At 37.8% G+C, this 15,620-nt stretch overlaps 1 protein-coding gene and 1 long non-coding RNA gene across 25 annotated transcripts in view; one reads left to right on the top strand and one right to left on the bottom strand.

The window, feature by feature from the left end:
* Positions 1–15,620, bottom strand: part of Ank3 (ankyrin 3) — a 515,763-nt gene that overhangs the window by 139,468 nt on the left and 360,675 nt on the right. For 21 of the 23 annotated variants that reach the window (XR_015440538.1, XM_087185521.1, XM_087185526.1 and 18 more), the window contains 5 exons: positions 14,313–14,411; positions 11,400–11,597; positions 9,649–9,747; positions 9,267–9,365; positions 3,255–3,452 (listed from right to left, as the gene is read on the bottom strand). Coding sequence is in view for 22 of the 23 variants with exons in the window: in XM_087185521.1 (XP_087041647.1) it covers positions 3,255–3,452; positions 9,267–9,365; positions 9,649–9,747; positions 11,400–11,597; positions 14,313–14,411 (693 nt within the window). In the remaining variant the exon portion in view is untranslated. The remainder of the gene's footprint in view (positions 1–3,254; positions 3,453–9,266; positions 9,366–9,648; positions 9,748–11,399; positions 11,598–14,312; positions 14,412–15,620) is intronic. The other 2 variants (XM_087185532.1, XM_087185529.1) reach the window with 1 other exon arrangement.
* Positions 1–15,620, top strand: part of LOC147825613 (uncharacterized) — a 43,566-nt gene that overhangs the window by 24,919 nt on the left and 3,027 nt on the right. The window contains exon 3 of one of the 2 annotated variants that reach the window (XR_015440543.1): positions 13,208–13,319. This is a non-coding gene — a long non-coding RNA (uncharacterized LOC147825613). The remainder of the gene's footprint in view (positions 1–13,207; positions 13,320–15,620) is intronic. The other variant, XR_015440544.1, reaches the window with a different exon arrangement.

The raw sequence follows: 15,620 nt of genomic DNA, 5'->3' as shown, positions 1-15,620 counted from the left end.
ACTACCACCACCATCACCACCACATTGTAAGAAATTTGCTTCAGGCCATGTGTATAAAATGTACATGAAACATCAATGAATTTTGACTTGGGTTCTACCCCAAGGTATCTCATTTATATATGTGCAAATAGCCTAAAATCTGAAAACAAAAACTAAAAACTCCAAATATGAAACACAACTGGTCACAAGTATTTTAGATAAGGAATATTCAATTCATGCTTTATACTAAGAATTGCAACTGGAAAAGAATACAAAGATTTACAAATGACTTTTTATTAGACAGGGGCTAGATATCTTGATATTTGTACAACGTGCTAATGAGAAGCCAGATAATCTTTCAACATTTCCTTAGAAACATTTCTGCTTATGTATCATTTATTCAAGAGGATGGTCAGAAATTTCTGGGTTTCCCTGGTTTACTATGCTTTACTAGCTAGATCTTTTGGTCTTTAAAATTCTCTTGCTAATTTCTAGTCCATTAAAACATATGCTGAGAAAATTTTTTTTAAAAAGTATTTTCAGCATAAAAACAAGTAGGATTCTAAGGTGAATTCAAGGCTGGGTATATGTTGAGCCAAGTGACTATAAGATTTGAAAGAAAAAAAGTTACACTGTAGTTTGGTATCAAACCTAATAATAATAGTCACTTTTAAACCAGTTGTCAAGGTACTATATATTATCTCTGGCAGAGTTAATAAAATACAATATTCTGGGCTCACAAAAGAAAATATACTAGGGGCTGGGGATTTAGCTCAGTAGTTCTGCTATCTGCCTGGCAAGTGCAGGGTCCCAAGTTCAATCCCTGATACCAAAAAAAAAAGAAAATATACTACAGTAGATACCAGAATGTACTTCAATTTGAGAAAGGCAATGTACACTTTGTCATTGAGACAAATAGAATTTTGTACCTAACTATGATAAGGCTAGTTGAAAAGGTGGTGAATGAATCTTAGAAATTCAAAAGCTCAAACCAATCCTCATTATTTAACATTGGTTTGAGATTCCCATTAAGCTGAGACATGTATTCCTAAAAGGAATGTTTCAAAAAGAAAGATATGATAGAATTAAATCATTACATTAGAAAAAATACTGTATATAAGTGTGTTCATTTAACAACTGCTGATCAAAAGGGATTTTTTATTTTATGAAAAAATAAAATTTTATAACAAGAGAATAACAGTAATTAATACATGGTGTATCTTTGTCTTCAAAGTATTCAGAGTACAAGCCTTAGACCCAAAAGATTCTTACAGAGAAAAAACAGATAGCACAAAATTTTCTTTTCAATGAACTAAGATGAACTAGTAGTATAAATGAAACATATTAGCAAATATACTAAAATATTTTTGAAACAATGGAGTAGGTAAATTGGGAAAATATTTGAACGTCTCCCTACTTTCTATTTATCTCTCTTCTGTTTTTGTATTTGTATTTCTTTCTATTTTGGGTGTGTTTGCATGTGTATGTGTTTCTCATACAAAAGAAACCATGTGATATTTAAGTTTGTGTGTCTGACTTATTTCACTTAACATTATGTTCCTTTTCAAGATACTAAAAACTGAAAAATGGATTTCTCTGGTCACTTATCTAATGGGAGAGCATCTATAGAGTATGTTCAATTATAACTTTGGAAAAAATTCAAATTAGCACAGAATAACCTCTTTCCAAAATTGTAAAAAATCAAAAATTTAGACAACTGCTTTTACTTAAAATGGCAATGTCATCAATAAACAGGTAGGAGAAAAGCTAAATGCTAGAGGATGTGGACTGTCAGAGACTTAGGGATCTTTGTGCAGTGTTTCCTGGTACTGAAGACTTAGAAACACCTGTCCTATGTTTAGGGCATGTCTTAAGCATTTCGGCAAACCTAAATTCTTTAATATATGCAATTAATTTTATTACCATGTTCCCGGTCTCTTGTGAGATAAAGTTGCACTTTGACAAAATGTTGGTGCTTCTTTGCTAAGAATGGAGATATGAAATATGAGATCAGGGGAATCTGGAAAACTTACTGAAGGTCTCCATACTTGCATACAAAGATTATAACTGTAAATCAATGGCATTTCCTATCTATTCACTAAAGCAGCTACTCTAAATTTCTATTATTAAAATGAACTCTCTAGGATCAGTATGTTTCAAATTTCTCTTGGTAACTTAAGATTTGAAACTTGGACAAAGAATAGGAACCCAAAAAAGATTTGTGGAATAAAGCAACAGGCTGCAATCTGCAAGTTCTTGTTGCTATGTTCTGATGAAGTAGCAATGTTACTTGTGAAATTAATAACTTCATGTAAAACAAAAACTTTGGGGACTTCAGTTTTTTGGCTCTATAAATGCAGACATGTGTGATTGAAATACACAATGAATGTTTAAATTTTAGAAATTTACTGCAGTAAAAGACTCATTGTCATTAATCCCACTTGAAATACCCTACACACGCTTCAAAACCACCCTGTCATCCATCATTCTGGTCACTTTCTGAAGCAGTTCTGGAAACTGTCTTTTGTGGCTATTATGAGAAGTGATTTTGAAAAAACACAGTGAATGCCACTGCTGAGGGCCACCCGACAGAAGGACAAGTTCATAAAGACGTTACAGAGTAGCCTCACCCATCTTATTCCCTGGATCTGGCACTGTATGACTTCTGTGTCTTCACATATTCAAAATTACCATGAAAAGTAAATGTCTGGATTGATTCAGAGAGCCATGACAGTGTAAGTAAAGACGCTCATGAAAAAGAGCTGCCAGAACTGCTTCAGAAAGTGGCAAGAACAATGGGATAGATGCATTCAAAATGAAGGGGAGCATTTTGAAGAAGATTAATGCCAATGTGTCTTTTATTATAATATATTTTTAAATTTAATCATTTGCCATAAGTCTACTATATATATATATTTTTTTTTTAAATTTTTATTTTTGGTATCAGGTTCGAACTCAGGTCCTTGCGCTTGTGAGGCAGGCGTCGGAACCACTGAGCTAAATCCCCGGCCTATCTACTATATTTTTAAACTTAATAATTCACCATATATTTCAATCATAACTTGTGTATACTTCTTTGAACTATTACCATTCTGTTATTATTTTGATTGTTTCCAAGTTTTTGCTATAATAAATAAGACTTTAATAAACATCTCTGTGTAATATTATACTTTATACAGTCTATGTGAGCCAGAATTTTTTATTATGTTTTAGTGACTTTTCTGAGGGTGAAGTTTGGTGGTGGTGGAGTTTTGTAGAGTAGGAAAAAAAGTTACCTTATTGCTCAGGTTCACATTCGCATTTCTGCTGAGGAGCAGTGACACCATGTCAACGTGCCCTTCCTGAGCTGCAAGATGGACGGAAGCAATTCCTTGCCGGGTAACTGCGTTGGCATCAGCACCATATTCCAGCAGAGTTGTTGCTATGTCCATCTGGTTCTTTTTGGCAGCAATGTGCAGCGGTGTATAACCATTCTGTCAACACAAATCACTTGGTCACAGGCTCAATCATGAGATAAAAATGTGTGCAGTGCATTTTCAGATAATACACTTCTCTTTCTAGTGGTTTTCTTTGACTACTTGAAAAATCATGACTAAACAAAAAACACTATTAAATCAAGTGATTTCATTAACATAGTGCCCTCCTGTATTTCTAGGCTTGGAAATAATTTAAGATACAGTTTAATATAATAGAGTCAGAGTACTACCAGTTTTCCAAAAAGAATACAGATTTTCCTTCTGCAAATAGTCACGTTAGTTAGGTGCTCAATAATGGCACGTTTCATTAAAATTTAGGCTAGGAGAAACCCCTCCCAGGAAACAAACAATATGGTACCACTGAGGCATGTTTGGAACCATTCAAAATTCCATTTTAGAAGTCCCTTCAATAGCCATCTGCTATGGCTTGAACATGTCCCTAGAGTTCCTGTGTTAGGAACTTCATTCCCTACGCAACTGTGCTGAGAGGTGGGATCTTTAAGAGGTGATTAGGTCACTGGGACTCTGCCTTTATGAATGAATTAATGCTGTTATCTTAGGACAGGGTTAGTTATCCTGGAAGTGAGTTTTTGATAAAGGGATGAGTTTGTCTCCTCTTTTTCCTCTCATGTCCCTCTTGACCTTCCATCTTCTGCATGACATGACAGTACAAGAAGGTCTTTGTTAGATGTTGGTACTTCAACCTTGGCCTCCCCATCCTCCAGAACTGTAGGAGATAAATCTCTGTTCTGAATACACTGCCTAGCCTCAGGAACCCTTTTAAACAGCAGAAAAAGGACTAAGACACGATATTCTGCTAACAAGTTGCAAGTTTTCATTTTCATGGTAATCAAGATGCTATAATCCACCTATTTACTCATGTGATTGATTTCCTCTTCCACTGAAATTCAGTTTCCGTGCTGTGTTTCAGCCAGATTAGTCATCTGCATGTCCCCAGACAGACTAGAGCGTCTCTTCCTGCCTTGCCTGACTCTACCAAGAATGCTTCTCTCTAACACACCCATGAGGACAGCATAAAACCATTCAAAATTCAGCTCCATGACCACACGCTCTTTGAAGTCTTCTACCTTTCCCAACCTCCCAGGCCCCAACACTCAGCTCCCAACCTATGAACTCTAATCAGAGGTCCTAGGGACATTTATTGACGCTCTTTTGTATATACATCCTTCTTCTCCTACTAAAATATAAATTTGTTGAGGGTACATATTGGTTCATATTTGTCTTTGTATCTCTCTCTCTAGTGCCTCAGAATAATCAACACATTTCAATTAAATGAAGAAAAGAAATTTTCAGAATTTGAATCAAGTATACTAAAGGTTTCAGAACATTCCCTTTCTTAGCTGACCCCTGATACTTAGAAACAACTAAAATTCCTTTGATAAATTATTAATTAGCTGTGCCCTAGGAGCCACCAGAATCCTCTGACCTAAGAAAGCTCTGAGGAACTTTGCCTGGGTCAGTCACTTAAGGGAAATTCAAGATAACATTTGTATATGGACATGAACCTTACTATATAAAACAGAAATGGAAAACAGAAAGTGGAAATGTCACCCCTATATTTTCCTGAAACCAGCTTCTGCCAAACTGGGTGAACCAGAGTAGAAGATGATTTTGTAACCCTATTTTTAGTTTTGACCTATTGCCATCTGGAAATCCCAGCTGCCTTGGAAAGCATTTGGCCCTTTGACCAAATGCTCAGACACAACCTTTAGAGACCAATGCCTTTGGATCCCAAAGCAGAACCTTGGCTTGAGCCCAGTGTTACAGTGAATGACAAGGGGTACTGGTCCACCACACCAGCCCATCCCGTAAAAGAGCATATTCACAAAGCAGCACTAAAATAGGAAACAGGATTAGTCAACATGTCTAAAACTAACTAATTAGGACAGCAAAGGCAAGGTAAGGTCAGAATTTAGCCTCTTATCATGCATTTCATCTCTTTTTGCTTTTACTGACACAACTTTCAAGCAAGTCAATTCCTAACCAAGGCAAGGGCAGTTCAGTATCCTCTCAGACACAACATCTTCTTGATTTCTTCTACTTCCACCCCAAAATCTTAGATCTTAAGAACACTAATCAAGAGACGCTGTAGCATCTTTGTAATGCATGTAAATTCCAGACAAATTACTTATTATTGTTTAGAGATTTGTCCTGAGTTCCTTACCTGAGATACAAAGTATAAAGTAAAGGAAAAATGACTCATGGTATTATATTAGAATGGAAAGTTAATCTTGGAAAGATTTAAATACTTTCAAGTAATAAATAGTTTATCTTGAAACCTACAAAGTTTTTCCTAATAAGCTTTTTTCTAAAATGATTCTCACTTGCCCCACTAAACAGATGATTAACTAGAAAAATGAAATAGGGAAAGAGTCAACTGTAGAATAATCTTAATCTCTATTTTACCTCTTTGATGTAGAAAAAAAATGCTTGCCAAGGATGCTTCTGCATCTCACCATGAAAGAGCGAAAATAGTTTTTAATTATCAAAAATGATGCACAGTATTTATATCACACTTTGTATTTTTCCCAACAAATTTCAAAAACACACTGATCTATATCAACATGTTGTACATTTCATGAAAGAGAAATCTGGCAAATAGCAAGTAAAGGTTCACTATCTTTTCCATAATTAGTGTTCAGGTTATGCCTGGATTTGGGCCAACCCTCTTTCCAGAAATGCCTTGCCTCAGGAAATACATCTGGCTAAAACGGATTACAGCAGTGCCCCCCCCCCCACTTTTTGGGTGCCCTACTTATCTAAAATCATATAATGCTTCTAGGACAGTGTAGGAAAATATATTGGCAATTAAAAAAATGGTAAGAAGGCATCACATACTTCAAGAAAAAAGGCATAAGAGATAAGATCTAAAGAAGAGTTAATGTTAATCTATTGAAGTTGCTGCTTCACATCCATATAGTAATCATGCTCTGTTGAGACTCTGTCCCTCATGTCTCAGCACAGTCAGAATTCTAGAATGCCTGAGCCTTTGGAGAGCAAAGGAGGTAGGCTCCTCACACTGAAAGCACCCTCCCTCCTCGCTTTGGCTGTGGAAGAACTACTAGCAATGTGCGTAGCTGAAAAACTACATTTCCCAACTACCCTTGCAGATAGAAGTGACCAATGAGGAGCAAGGACAGGTGGCGGGTGGAGATTCTGGGAAACCCCCATTGTGCTGACTTTTCTTCTGCCTGCTACTTGAAAGGGGACCTGGCAGCCCAGCCAGAGCTTCAGCTTTCTCTGGAGAGAAAGACCAGACCTGCACAAAAGCAAAGCAAAGCAAAACCAAAAAACAAACAGTGAGCTTGCTTCAACATGCAGGAAACACTGAACCAACACCAACAGTTGCTTTGGCTATTCCCTGACTATTTATGACATAAGGAAAATGGTGCTTTATTAGTTTAAACAATTTAAACAAGTTTTTTTTTTTTTTTTTTCCTACCCAGTAAAGCCATCCTTAATTGATAGAACTGGCTTTGCTCAGGATCAAAATGTAGAAAAAGTCCCTGACTATTACCACTGCCCCAAAAGATGGGGATGACTGGACATGTGCCAGAGATGGCATTAAGTAGGCAATTGTGCTACGGGAAAAGGAATCAATGACCCATTAGAAAAGCCTATGTTTGACTGACTGTAAAAGATATGCCTAAGGCTAATGGGGTGTTATAAAGAGTTATTTAAAGCACTACTTTTAAACTCTTTGTCAAAGATGTTTTGCAGATATGAAACCATGAATACTAAATCTTTTTTGATAAATATAAAGCTAGAAATTACGAAGATACCAGTTGGCTACTGACTTAAGAGTTATTTGTGTACAGAAAGATGGGTGAAACTCACTTTGTTGCATGCATTATTTTATAGCTTGTGTCAATTCTAAACTACTTGGTATCAGTTGCGCCCAAATTATTACTCCCATATGAGTAATATTTACTGAGAATTTACTAGTTGCCTACTAAGACCTTGAGGTTACTTATGAGAAAAGGAACCTAAATGCACAGGAATATTAAAACAAACTAAAATAGACAATCATTAAATTTCATGATAGTTTTTCCTCTTTAAAAATTATGGTAGGGCTCAGGATGTGGCTCAGTGGTGGAGCACTTGCCTAGCATACTCATGTCCCTGGGTTTGATCCCAGTACTGAAAAAAAAAAAAGGACAATAAAATTATGATAAAATATACATAACAAAATTTCCCACCGAAAGCATTTTTAAGTGTACAGGGCAGTGGAATTAAGTGCATTTGTATTCTTCTCTAACCATCTCTGCTTTTGTCCATTTTTCTAAAATGAAACCCTGCATCCATAAATACTAACTCCCAATTCTTGCCTACTCCTTCCTTTCCCACTATTCTGCCTCTGTTCCTGAACGTGACCCTTCTAATGTGCCTAATGAGTAGAATGACGCAATGTTTGTTCTTTTGTGATTGTCTTATTTCCGTTGACATAATATCTTTAATGTTCATTCATTAGTAGCATGTGTCAGAATTTCCTTCCTTTTTACAGCTCAATAATACTCCATTGTGAGTGTGTGTGTGTGTGTGTGTGCACAGACTCCACACATTTTCTTTATTCACTCATATGTTGATGGACATTTGAACTGTATTCACCCTTTGGCTTTTTAAATTTTCTCTTAAAAAGAAAGTCTTATTAAACCAAGGCATGGCTTGATAAACATTCTTCATGATAGAACAAATATTTTTCAAGGTTAGAAATTATGGAGGGAAGTCACATATAGAAGAAAAGCAGATTTACTAGTGTGATTTTTGAACTAGTTTCATTTGGTACAGTTTTGGAGAGGCTGGGGCAGGAAAGGATTTAAAAGTGTAGGAAAGAGGATCTAAGGAGAAATAGCTGTCAAAGACAACATTCTCTTTAAGTGGAGAAAATGCCTAGAACTTTCTCATGTAAAGTGTCAAAAGTAAGGCACAGCTGGCCAGGTTTATTAACCTGTGTATACAACTGACTTGATCTAAATATTAGTTTTAGAGGAGAATATTGAAGCTGCCTCCTAATGGTAAAGTGAAACAAAGAGGTAAAAAGCATTAGGGATGCTAAAGGGCCTTTCAACCAATAGGATATAAAAAAAGAATTAAACATCATTATACATTGCAGTCTGCATCATTAGTCTTTCTGATAATAGCCACTTTCTTACCAAAGGAGAATGTATTAAACTGTATTGACTATATGAATCTGTCTCTATCTAAACTCTGCTTTGTCCTCTGCACTCAAGTCAGAATGCCAGAGTAACAAAACAGCTGTACACTCTATACTCTTTGTCCTTTTTCTAAAAATTCTAAGTTGTCCACTGGTCAAAAATGCCCTAAGAATAAAGATTTCCCATTAGCAATAATAAAAACATATGCAAAACTTTCCAACCAATTTTACAAAACACAAACAACTCAGGGACAGTGTTTCATGGCCTGGAAAATGTAACATATCTTTTATAATTTTGACAAACTGGAACTTTCTTACTCCTTTTGGCTGTGCTTATGTTTTTAATCTGGCTAAAGAGTATTCAAACTCCCTTTCTGCTCCAGGCTCCAGGATATCCTGGATTTTGAAGAGGAACCAATTGACCAGTAAATATTTATTGAGCATCTACCATATTAGCTGATTAAATAGCCGAAGACACTGATTTCCTAGTGGTTCTATTTCAGTGACTTTTAATGGTGTCTGCATGAGGAGGGCACTGCATGAGGAGGGCACTGCAGGTGAAGCAAAAGTAGATGTACAAACAGAGACTGACGGACATTGCCCATCTATCTCCTCATGCTGTGAACTAGAGGTACCTTTGCGGCCGCGTGAGGTGAGGCTCCTTGGTCCAAAAGCAGAAGGGCCACTTTCTGATTATCATAATGTGCAGCTACATGCAGTGGAGTTAGCCCGCTCTGAAAACATGTGCAAAAACAACAACTAGGGTCAAAGTGTCTTAATATGAAGGGCCTAGATTTAGGAAATGGGATTAGATTAGATACAACATAGGACACAGTTTATATCCCAGTGCCACAACACTTGGACAAAGCATTCACCTGCTATTTTCCAAGTGTTCTTCTTCCTAGTGGGACTTAAATAATGTTTAGTTATCATTTGGGGTGTAGCTGGGGAATGTTAGCAAGTGCTTGTTTTGTTATGACCAAATGGCCAGCTGTTGGGTGGCCAATGACCTCATACCTTCCCAGCAGCATCTGGAGATGCACTTTTCTGTAGAAGGAGATTGGCTACTTCAAGCTTCCCATATTTTGCTGCCACGTGAAGAGGAGTGAATCCTTTCTGCAATAAAAAACAAAAAGCAATGAAAAATAGAAATGACATAAGGGTTCTGCTTTTCTAGAAATAACAAATTGTTCTACTGATAGGATTAGTTAAATGTATATTTAAGGACCAAGAGTAGTAGATAATAGTTTAAGGACTCCCTTTGTTAGTAGAGATATGCAGAATATATCTAGAGGGAGAGAATCTTTCTCCCTCCACTGACTGAGCCACAACATTCCACTAATTCTAAAACTAATCAGATATCTTACCAGGATGTATTCAGGGGGCTGGATCTGGGTATTATTCTAGGACCATTTGAGGACTTTACATTGCAGAATGAACAGGCTATAATGTCCCAGATCCAGATGGAAGGGCATGGGAAAATACAGTGCAGTTTGGACCTCTCATAATCTTCCACCATCCAACTGGATACTTGTTCTTCTGTCCCATTTCCCCATATAGACACATAACATCCACATGCTTGCTGAAGTGTTCAGGAGTAGGAGTCAGAAATTCTCTTGCATGGACTAAACACTGACACATGCAAGAACTGGATGCTCAGAGTTTGTGGCTCTTCTCTCATGCTTCCAACTTCTACAAGGATTGGGTATCAACTAGTAAGTGTGTACCAATAGGTCCCAAGCATTCATCAGGGTCTGAGGGGTCATAAATGTATGTGACACCTGAGATTATAGCAAATTAGAGCCAGTGGGCAGCTGAGATGGTAGAAGGCCAGGGGAACCCCAATCCCTTCACCCATTGTTTTGTTTTTCCTATTAAATGAGATTTAAGAACTAGCATCTCAACTCTACTAAAGAGCCCAGAGAATCAGAGGAGATGAAGCTTGAGGTAGTCATCATTTATTCATATAGTTTTTTAATTATTTGCCATTGTCTTCCGTATTGATTACACATTAATCCTTTTTATCCACATCCAAATAAGAGACTGCAGCACTAATGACTATCTATTTAAGGCCTGCCAGAGGCCAATTCATCTCACTGTTACACTTGCTAGATTTATGTAGCATCACAAGAAAAATGAGCTCCAAGTTTTGAATTTTGCACATGTACAGCAAGCATGTGCTAGGCAAATACTTTAAGATATCAGATGATCTTAAAAAAAAATCAAACCATCAATCAGACAAGACAGCAATAATGACAACAAAGAGAATAGCAAAAAATAAAGGAAAAAAACACCTCCTAGTTTGACAGTTTTATAGAAGCATCAACAACTACAACAACAAACATGCCTGGCATGGTGGTGCACACCTGAGGGCATGAGTTGAAGGCCACTCAGAACTACATAGCAAGACACTGTGTCAAAAACAACAACAACAACAATGCATCAGCCACTTTGATAACGTGGTTTATGTATTTGGCCTCAGGAAAAGAAACTTGTAAATAGGTTTTCAAACTGTCCTTTAAGTCTATCAAATAACTTGCAAGGTATCTCTGATTCTAAATATCATTAAGGTTTCATGAGAAGATAATGTACTAACAAACTTAAGACCAAAATAACTTCCTCCAAATACAGAGAACTATTCTCCTGCTACCAAGGACTCTGCTGGCCACCCCCAGGATCCAAGCAGCTTCTGTACCTGTCACCCTGCAGGGAATTACAAGGAAGATGTATTTTTCAGGACATGACATGATTCTGACTCATTTGCATACCTTTGTTGTTATAGACAAAGATGCTCCATGATCCAAAAGGAATGCAGCTACATCCTCATGGCCCTCTCGGGCTGAGAGGTGAAGGGGGGTGTATCCAGATGTTGTGGCTGCATTTGGAGATGCTCCCTGCTGCAACAGCTGTTGTACTATATCTGCCTTCCCCAATCGGGCTGAAATGTGGAGTGGGGTTTGGTCATCCTAAATGGCAAGGTAGAAATGCAAGGCTGATGAGCTCAGAAAAATGATAGTGCCACTATGAAAAATTCAGGGAACATTAGCTGCTTCATGTCAGAGGCACGTTCAACTCTTTGATTCAATGCTAAAAGCAATCTCATTTATCTTCTTCTTAAACGTTCAGAAATGCAGAGAAAGTGGAGCTAAGGCCCTTAAATACCCTTGGAGTGACCTACTAATTAGTATGAAACTGTGAGAAGCAGTTAAATTTATAAGTTATCCCCACTATCACCTGCCACAGAGTATCAATTTTTAACCTCTCCTGACTCCTGTTATAGGAAATAATAGAAGGGATCCTAGTAAAATTCACATGCGTGGGAAGAATATCATACCCCTACCAGCTGTTATGCACCCCTACATACATACTCATACAGAATGAAGTATTCTACTGGTGCACCTTCCTATAGTTAACAGCAGAGGGAGGGTGGGCAGCGAGGGATTCTGCAGGTGTACCAGTGAGGCTGCTCCAGCCAAGAGGGCTGGTGGGGCTGATACTCTATCAGATTGTGTATTGGGGCACAGGTCTGCCTCTCATGGTGGGCACTAAAGTTAACAGTCCTATGCTCTTGGAGACGTATCCTCAAATGGAAAAGGCACCACTTCCTAATTTTCCCAAAGATGCCCTATGATGATCCTCCAAGTAGAAACTCCCCAGTGAAATGTGATAAGGTTTAAGTAAATACTCTAAGTAGGAAAGATAGAGGAGAACACAGGACACTGTTTTAGATGAAGGTCAAAGTCAAAGCCAGAGGGGCTACATAACCAGTTAGAAGCATGAAGAGAGTGAGAAAAGATGCCACGAGGGAGAAGGTGAATAGTGAAAAAAATATCATCTACTTTTGATGCTGCCACCATAACTACCAAATATTTACTAAACACCTCCTATCGATTCCTAGGCTTTGAAATACTCCACCTATGTTAATTCATTAATATTCAAAACAGTCTTCTGAATTGGGACAATCGTGATTCCCATTTTCTATGTGAGGACTCTAGATAAGGAGGCATGGCACAGGGACATTAATTAACTTGCCCAATATTATACAACTACTAAACTGTGGACCAAAATTCAACCCCAGGCAGTGTGCTGGAGGAGACTGGCTCTGAGCCATTATACATACTGCACTGCCTCCTTAATAAAAGAGGAAGTATACATTCCATCTTCAGTTTCCATTTGTGGGTGCAAACATTGCCTAGATATGATGTTTGATATATAACTAATAATATTCATGAATATGAGGTTTCTTTCTCTTTTTTTGGTTTGTTTTTTTTTGGTACTGGGGATTGAACTCCCACGGAGCTAAATTCCCGGCCCTTATGAGGTTTCTTTTAATGTGTAGTACATTACCTCCTCTCTTAGTCATTCCACTGAACCAATTTAGAGGGTTAACCGAATCTAGATCGGGGATCAGCAGATTATATTGTAGGGGCCAAACCTAGCCATTACATATTTTTTGTAAATAAAGTTTTATCAGAGCACAGTGCTTTCACCATGATTGCTTTTGCACTACAATGGCAGAGTAAGTAGCTATGACAAAGATAGTAGATCCTGCGAAGCCTAAAATATTTACTATCAGTCCCTTTACAGAAGGTCTGCTGAACTGTTTCCAGATAGTCTACACTGCACACCTGAGGCCTGTCACAACCTTTGTACCCACCTGTGGATCTCATGCTCAAGAAGACCTAACGGTTTGTTCCCATACTAGTACCTGTGTACTAATTACTAGTTTATGTTTGTATTAGTCAGTGTAACTATAAATTAAGCAATGTGTTAATAGGTAAAATATGAGTATAAAAGGAAAAGCAAAGTTATATTCCTCCCTAGGAATAATAAGTTGAAAGCTTTAGAGAGCCTTGATAGCAGTTGATTAAAAACAATTTTGGGTAAATTAGATACGAAAGAAATAGCTGAATACACTGGGAAAAATTATTAAAGTCTAGAAATACTCTATAGTCAAATTTCTTCACAAATCTTTCTTTTCTCTCCAGTTAACCTAAAACTAGAAACTGTGCAAGTAAATGGGAATAAATGTACATTTATTGAAGGTTAAAATTAATGGTTGAAGTTTTTATGTACTCAGGATGCTTGTCCTGAACTGCCATTCTGATAATGAGCCCAGGTATCCATCCCCACAGTGGAAGGTTAAGGGGTATCTACTAAATGCTGAACATCAGGCAGATATGAAGCATCCAAACTCAACACAGACATTCTTCTTACATGTAAAGGCAAATCCCCGAAAGCAGATTTCCTCTGAGCCTTAGGAATTACGGTTTCACAATTTACAGAGAAAAAAAAATCCTTTCTCCTTTTGTGGCTACACCAGCCGACGTGTAATTCAACCAAAAGAGCTGTTATGCTTCCAAGCTGTGCTTGTTCCAGAAGCTGCCTGTATAAGCTTCTCTCCATCAACTGTGGACGACTCTAGGCACATCTAAATCCAGTTCCAATCTATTAGGGACAGTTTGGGGCATGTTCTTAGTCGACTTAATTTTGTTAAATATTGATTGGGTACATGTGGAGACCAGGGATTTTTATACTATTACTTGAGTAGAGACTTGTTTTTGGAAGTTATTCACTCTCTTAAAAAAGAAAAGTTCTTGAGAGCACACATATGTTTAAAGGTTTTATTAAAATCCCAAGCTTTTCCCTCAATAGAAAATGCTTTCATGTACTGCACCTACCTTAGCTTTAGCTTCTACCTGAGCTCCATCTTGTACCAGATACCGCACGACCTCAGCTTGGCCGGAGCGAGCTGCCATGTGCAGGGCTGTTTCTCCTCTCTGGGGAACAGGAGACAAAGTAAATTAAGTGTAGCTCTGAAGAAGATGGGCATGCTTTATTTGGCATAAAGCTTATGGTGAACTTTTCTTAAAAAATAAACAATTGCCCTAAGCACCTCTTTAATGAACAGATAGGTAATTGAGCACATAATAGTTTTACAGGAGCCTGAGCCATGATGGCAAGAACTTTGGGGTCACCCGAGGGAGCCGTGTCACTAGCAGCATCCAAAGTATCGCTCAGGAATCTCCAGTATGGCCTCAGTAGGGATAGACAGGTGCCTGCTCACAGGGTACAAGCAGAGAGTAAATGAATGAGACAGGGCAGTCAGGGAGAGTTTAACTGAGGGCTCCACACCTGCCCCAGAGGGGATCACTTCCACCTCACATCTGCAGGTTGCTATTTTGACTGATGCCAGCCCTGCCATGCCACACCTTTCTGTTTCCAAAAGAAATGGCACTCTGGATGTCTGTGTACATTTCCCAGTTCTTAAGTGTTGACTCTGATATCAGAATTAAAAACAACACTCTGCATGGGCACCACAAAAACACACTCCAGAGCAGATGGGCCTTATTTAGGGTTTGTGTCCTCTGCTTTATCTAAACAGATCAATACTCTACTCCTCAGTTTTATCACTAAGTTCATTTTCTTTGCCTCTATTTAATTCAGAATATTTACAAGGTAGAAAACTTGGATACATTGAAATACAAAAAGTAATAAAAATTTCTCACACAAGTGATTCCCACTTTTAACTTGTTTTGTAGGCCATCTTTCTGAACAGAAGGACACAGGAAAACAAGTCCTAGGAAACTTATTATTGAGTTTACTGGACAGGTATTGAGGATGTGGCTTAGCATATTACCCAGTGATTCCTTTACGAAGGAAAAATTCTCTGGAATTAGTGGTAAGAAAGATTGTATTTCAAACTAGAAACCAATCTGTTCCTATCTTACGGATGTGTTGACTAGTGCTACTAGAAGATACACAGACCTCCTAGGGAGGCCTCCCTTGAGGTGAGTGTGAAAGACCTCATGGGTTACCCTTTCATTGTCAGATATTGCTCATTTTTATTTTTTTAGTGTGCAGGAATTCAGTGAGTCTTATGATTGTGTCCCAGGGTGCTAATATGATGATAATGTCAAATTTGAAATCCTGTAAAAGATTGTTAAATGCTACATATGGATCTAGGGTGATAAGTTACTGCCTGATAT

The sequence above is a fragment of the Heterocephalus glaber genome, unplaced genomic scaffold, assembly GCF_053883595.1.
Source record: "Heterocephalus glaber isolate CG9 unplaced genomic scaffold, H.glaber_assembly_v1.0 deba00001497, whole genome shotgun sequence".
Lineage (NCBI taxonomy): Eukaryota > Metazoa > Chordata > Mammalia > Rodentia > Bathyergidae > Heterocephalus > Heterocephalus glaber.
Note: the sequence above shows the minus strand (reverse complement) of the source record. Positions and strands in the feature narration are given on the sequence as shown.